This window comes from Vigna radiata, chromosome 9 (genome assembly GCF_000741045.1).
Source record: "Vigna radiata var. radiata cultivar VC1973A chromosome 9, Vradiata_ver6, whole genome shotgun sequence".
Taxonomy (NCBI): Eukaryota; Viridiplantae; Streptophyta; class Magnoliopsida; order Fabales; family Fabaceae; genus Vigna; species Vigna radiata.
The window spans coordinates 5,307,295-5,314,167 of NC_028359.1; the positions used below are offsets into that span (position 1 = coordinate 5,307,295).

The following is a 6,873-nucleotide window of genomic DNA, read 5'->3' on the forward strand; positions in this document are numbered from 1 at the left end:
TATTTTTTTACTTTATCAATATACAAATACTCAATACATATATTCCAGTAAATTACATGGCACTTTTTACGGCAATTCCTCGTAGTAACGCAGACTTCAGACTATTTTATTGTATCTTATTCAGACTGCTAATATTGTATTGAAAAACGTTACAGGCAAACTACAATATTGTTTAAAAATGAAATAACATGAATCTCACAGTCCAAATTCTCCACAAAATTTTCTCTTTTAAGAAAATAAATATAAACTCATTTTTCTATAATTAATTTATAAATAAGCTATTTGTAGAAATTGAGCTAACTTATCTAAATTTTTATGTAAGCTACTCCTAATTTTAACTTCTAAAATAAAGTGTGAAATATTGAAAAATCAAACAGAAACACCAAACACCAGAAATCTTAATCAAAGAAAAACGTTGACAATTAACATAAATATTTTTTGCTTACAATATGATTACTGATTGAACGACTACATGGTCCAACAAAAGTTGTAATCAGTAAAATCGACATGGTTGTAGCAAACCTGAAAAAGCTCATGATCTTGAATACCGCACCCGCCAAAAAGCAAGTCCAAAAACAAGGCTTGGCATATGGTTTCAAAGAAACGAGGCTCTTAAATAAAAAAGACTCAAGTGGAGCCTTCTTTTCGTCTTCAGAATACCAAATACTTAAACACTAAGCTAACTTGCCTTTCAATGGACCTTTCGGGATCTTACTCAACACTTTCTCGTCAAACACAGCATACTGTTTTTTGAACTCGATCAATCCCTTCTCTGCCAGAGGGTCTATCTTGTCTTCATACTTATCATAAATGACAGGAACCGTATGCAACAAAACAAAGACTGCAAACGAAGATCAAGGAAATCAGTGAAATTCCATAAATCATTGTCATGGCTTAAAACTAAATATAAAGCAAGAACAAATTACTCTTACCAATGTAGAACAAGGTCAAGAAATTGACCCAGCTTCCCACAATTGATAGAATCCATGTGCTAACAATAACCTATCATAACACCAAGAACAGAATGCTCAGTTATTCAAACTAAAACCAACATTAAATTGAGAATCATGGGTACAGCATTTTGTAGTTCAAACCATGTTAAAATGCCATAATTCATAATAATTACACGTTAAAATCGAATATTTGATTTATATGAATGAAATTAGAAATGAGTTTAATGCATACGATGAGGAATGTCTTCAAATCTCTTCCAGAACCGATAGCATGCAAGGCAGCAAATCCGCGATTGAGTTCAATTGTCAATGCAGATGCAAATTGAAGAAAAGGTTCTTCAGAAAGATGAACAACTGGGATGCGAGGTGGTGCCCTGAAACAACATTATTTGATATTACATGCAATGCAAATTGTTTAGAAACAAATGATAGCCACTACATAGGATGACTTGGTTCAATAATAGATTAACAACTTCCGAATTCTTACTTGTGAATAAATGTATGGGCATTGGACCACAAAAACAAAACCGCAAGCAAGAGAATTAAAATGTGGCCGACTAGCGTAAGCAGATGATATTCAAGCAACTCAAAAAAGATCCAAACAGCTGTTGCTACAGCAAGTACACTAGCAGATATCTTCTTGTTCCTCCACAACAGCACATCAGCAGCTGCAATTGAATGTTAGAACAATTGGTTAGGATTAAAAAAATAAATCCCATTTGAAATATTTTAGCTTCTGATTATAATAATTTAGCGATTATTATACGGAGCTTTAAAAAAAGAAGATTGTAGTATATTTGTTTACAATTTATAAGAAAAACCCAAAGTGACTATTTTTTCTAATAACTTCTGAGTTCAATAAAATTTAAGTTATTTCAATATTTTGAAAAACTGGAAGCCACACGAAAAACTAAACAAATGATTATTTCACGGAAAAAAATCAGGTATTTCAAAGATATCTCCGATCTATATGATAAACCAACGAGTTTTTTGACGGCAGTCAAACAACAATACTCAACAGGTAAAAGTCCACAAATCAAAATCCAATTAGAGAGCAATACAACATTTTGCTTCGTATTAATATAACAAAATACTCATTAAATTCAATAAAAGCGAACATCGAGCACAAAAAGATTCGAAATTCAATATCTCACACTTAAGTGATCTCGAATTCCACTTCCAAATAATAACGTAGCATTCAAACAACTTAACTCCACTACTTAACAAAATGTAGCATCATTCAGAATCTACTCAACATAGATCAACGAATCACTTCACATCACAGATCTAACGAAACCACAACCAAACAGTGTCAATTAAGACAAAGAAAAAAAAATGCTAGAGATAGATTCATACGCTTTCCGCCGCCTAGGACGGAGTGAACGGGCTTCTCCCTCCCGAAGAGACGGAAAACCTTATCCTTGATCGAGGAAGTATCATTGATCGAGGAAGATTCCTTATTGTCGGAATCGGAATCCGAAGAAGAGGAAGAGTCATGGCCATGACCATGGAGCTTCTCGGCGATCTTGTCGAGCAACGATTCCCCAGTCGCCGGTGCTGCAGTGTGCTCCGATTCTTCCGCCATTGTCTTAGAAAAACCCTAAATCTTCGAACGCGGAACCGCTATTAAAGGGATCGAAAGTTTTTCGCTTTAGGCTCGTGTTGATGACAAGTAACGTGCGAGGCGCTCGGTGTCCCTTCTTATAGTGTTGTGCAAAACGAGGTTCAGTGCCGAACCTCAGGTTCGGTACACATTTGAATCTGGCACCAGTAACAGAGAGAGGGAAACCGTTGGAATTGACGGCGTCTCTGTTCAAAATCACTAGAGTGTTACTTTTCCCCCTAATAATCAGATTTTACTAACAGTCTAAAATGCATTAATTAAAAATAAAATTCTAGAACAGATTTTCTTATTATGTTACAGTAGCATTAATTAGCGGGTGAGTTTAAATTTAAATTTAAATTTAAGTATTTTTTCTTAAAATTAAAATTTTATTTTTCAAATACTTATGGTTAATGTTGATATTATTGGTAATAATGATTGTTTAAGCACAAAAAAAAAATACTAATTTTAATTAAAAATGTGCTTAAATTACATTAATTATTAAACTTATGTTTTGTACGTTGTTTGACTTTGTATGTAAAAACAGTTATTTTCTGTATCTTACTTTATCTGTCTGGTATACACATTTCCAAAAATAATTAATCATATTCATTTAAAAATAGTACTATTTTTATTTTATTTTTGGTAATTTTTTTTAACTAAAATACATTTTCTATAAATTAAAAAAAATGATAATAAAAATTACTGATTAAGGTATTTTAAAATGAATATCAGTAAACAAAGGTGTTATTAAAAATCTTTAATCTTTTGAATATTTAAAGTTAAAAAGATTTTAAAATTAGATTGTGTTATTATCTAATGACTTATTCTGGTTTAATATGAAAGGAATTTTGGTGCATAGTTTTAATTACTCATTTTTTGTTCATATATTTAAAAATAAAAAAATTTGATCATTAATTAAATTTCTGAATTTTGATCTGTAGATTTAAAAAGTAATAATTTAAGGAAATTAGAAGAGCGTTTAAAATGATTGAAATTAAGGAAATTTATTAGCAGACTGTGAATTGAAAGAGAAAGTGGTTGTGCAAGAAAATGGTGACGTGTATGGCGGTGATACTTTAGAAAAGTGGTGACCGACAATATCAAAAGTTGTGGGACAGGTGTCCCTTGTTGATTGGGACTCATGACTGCCGTTGGGTCATGGACGGTTACTCCTTTACGCAAGACACATTCTAACAAGCAAACGCCTACACTTTTTATCATTTATATATACTGATTTTCGTACATTCTTCATTATTTTGAAAAAAAATACAAATTATGATGTTAATATATTTTAATTGAGAATATACATGCATTAAATAATTAACTGTTAATTGTTTCTTTAAAATAATTAAAAAAGATAATTTAATTTAATATAAACTTATGGTTCCAATTTATGTAAGAAAATTTGTACTCAATCCACCTCAACAAAAATGTTAAATTCAAATTTTATGATTGAAAAAATAATATTAAAATAAAATTTTCAATAATTAATTAGGTTTCAACTATTTCATATTTATATATACAGAAGTTAATATTCTAACAAAAATAAATTTGTTTGGAAATTTTCTTTTATACTTTTAACTAAATGCAAGAATGCCTGTATTGTAGAAGATACTTTTAACTAAATGCTACTTCTATAAAGAACGATGCTTAACCCAAAAAAAGAAAATAGAGAAAAAAGTGTAAATGCTTGAGCTTATAAAAACTATTCATTATCATAAAAATTATAAAAGTTTGGTGAGATGCTTAAAAATAGTATGACATAAGGAATCTATGTAAAGTAATAGAAACTCAAATATAATATTTATAACAACCAACTTTAGAGATTATCTAAAGTAATATTACAATCACACCCCATTAATTTTCCTCTTTAGTAGAAAACAGGTGGCACGCCTCTTGAGTTTCTTCATGTGAGTAGGAGGCAAAATGGCAGCTGCATTTAATTCCTCGCCATCATAAATCGTGTGACAACAAGGGAAAATGAGAATTTACAGATAGTGGAAGACATGTGGCGTGTAAGGAGTGGATCGAGTAGTTTTAATTGAAGACATATTTAAAGTTAGATTTTGAAAACCGATGTCACTTCTGCATGCAACTCTTCTTCTTCTTCCTCTTCAGAATTTCTAGAAACTCATTTTTCTCCTCCTTCTCTTTAGAACCTTCAACCTTCTCTCTAAAATTCTGACCACCTCCTCTCCTCCGATCACCAACCTCCTTTCAGATTAATCCTTCCCGGCGACGAGACCTTCCTTTTGCATCAATCATATCTTTGTTTGGACTACTTTGAAGTTGAGAGCCATAGGAGTAGTGGACGTTAGAGACTTAGAAGCTTAGCTTGGATCATAAGGTAAGGGAAACTTATAGAAATTTAATTATGATTATGTTTTATGAGTTAATGCATGATGGATTGAGTATATGATTGATGATTGTATGATTTGAATTAAATATGGAAGTATGGTATGTTGTTTGATGTAATGCATGTCTGATTCTGGTATGAAATTGTCCATAGGCATATTTAACTTAGTGAAATACTGAAACTATAGCCGAGGGTCATTAAGATCGTTCAGTTTTCCCCTTAAAACGATTGGTCTTGATTGAAGTCCCTCTGTCGGAATCAATTAATGACCGACCGGTTTTATGGAACTCGAATTGGAACTTTAATACCTTGTTTAGTTAGTCCTTCAAAACAAATAACCTATTTAAGAACATTCGGTGTTATACTGGGCGTTCAGAAGCTTAAAGTACTCGGTCATTGATCGAGTGCTCGGTCTTAGGAGGTACTCAATCATAGACTAAGTACTCGATATTATGCTAATTCTCTTTCTTTTAATAGCGTTCGGTCTTACATTGATAATATTTTATTGTTGAGTGCTCGATTTTGGGAGTGTTCGGTCATAGACTAGCATTTCGGTTATTGAAGTACTCAGTTTTACATTTATATTATTTCTTTGGAAGAGTGCTCGGTCTTATACTGACACTTTATTTTCCAAAGAGTGTTCGGTCTTGTACCGACACTTGGTTTATTTAAGAGAACTCCTTTTATTCTAAGGCATTCGGCCTAAGCTGTAAATTATTTGGTCTTCTCACAATTAACTAGTTGTGGAACGTTCGACCATTTTCATAAATTGTCCATATGATAACCACTCGGTCTTATATAGCATTTGTTACCTTCAGTGTTTGACCGTTCGATCACTTACTAAATTATCTCTTATATCCAGTTTTTCCTCAGTCTTTGACCGTTCGGTCATTTATATAATGTACCTTTTTAAAGAGTTGTTCACGTATGAGATGGTGGGTTTATTATTGAATTTGGACTATATGGAATGAGAAAGGATATGCTCGGTTTAAGAGAATTCCAAGGAGGAATGTCTCATGATTGAAATTGAATTGGTAAAGTATGAACATGGCTAAGTTAAGCTGTCGCTTATCCTGATATTTCGTGATTACGCCTACTCAAGTAGAGAAGGGTAACTCATGCGTGGGAATGGCAGGAGGTCCTTTAGCTTCAGGGTATTTCTATACTGAGGTAGCTCCACTGGACTAACCTCGGGTTGCAGTCTGTTGAGTGTATCCCAGCTAGGTCCACCCGGGTGCACAAACGTCGTAACTACATAGTTCATACCGTCCAGACTGTGTCTAGAGTGATTGGTCTAAAGTCTTTGAACATTCGATTTATACAGTTATGCATGTATGAGGATTGTATGAATGTAATGTTGTTTGTACTATTCGATTTTCATGTTTAAATGTATGTTGAAAATGTTTAATTAAATTTACATAAGCTTACCCTTATTTTTCCTGTTTTGTCTATGTGTCGTTCGGTTTTTACCGTTCGGTTGTTTTCTTCACTGTAATGATCATCCATTGGATGTGAGCAGAGGGCGAATACGAGGACTCAGTGGAAGAAGCCTTGCAGACCGTGCAGCCAAAATATAGTGTAGGACCGTCTGGTCAATAGGTTTATATAGTTTAAATACCTGTATTACCGTTAGGTTATATACCCCTTTTGTAAAAATCGTTCGGTCTAGATTCCTTTTGTTGTACCGTTCGGTCTTGGACTGATCCTATGACCATTCGGTCTTAGCTTGTAAATTGTATCAGACTCTTGTTTACCTAAGTGCTTAAATTCTATACGATATTTCATATTCATTATCTACCTAAGTGCTTATTTCTCACTGTTCTTTATTATTATTTATGTTAACCTCTAGAATAAATCATAACTTTTGTTATAGATTTATTGAGATGTTAGAAGAGTCACTCTTTCAATTTTAATAAAATATGTAAATTTTAGTTTTAATTCCTATAAAATATTTTTAT

The 6,873-nt window shown here is 32.5% G+C and overlaps 1 protein-coding gene across 1 annotated transcript; it reads right to left on the bottom strand.

Moving 5' to 3' along the window:
- Positions 1–376: 376 nt before the first annotated feature.
- LOC106773180 (reticulon-like protein B1) lies at positions 377–2,647 on the bottom strand. The gene is made up of 5 exons (XM_014659895.2): positions 2,310–2,647; positions 1,441–1,621; positions 1,186–1,327; positions 933–1,002; positions 377–841 (listed from the first exon to the last, which is right to left on the bottom strand). The coding sequence occupies exons 1-5, from the start codon at positions 2,536–2,538 to the stop codon at positions 675–677; spliced, it is 789 nt and encodes a 262-aa protein (XP_014515381.1). The 5' UTR covers positions 2,539–2,647; the 3' UTR covers positions 377–674.
- Positions 2,648–6,873: the final 4,226 nt, after the last annotated feature.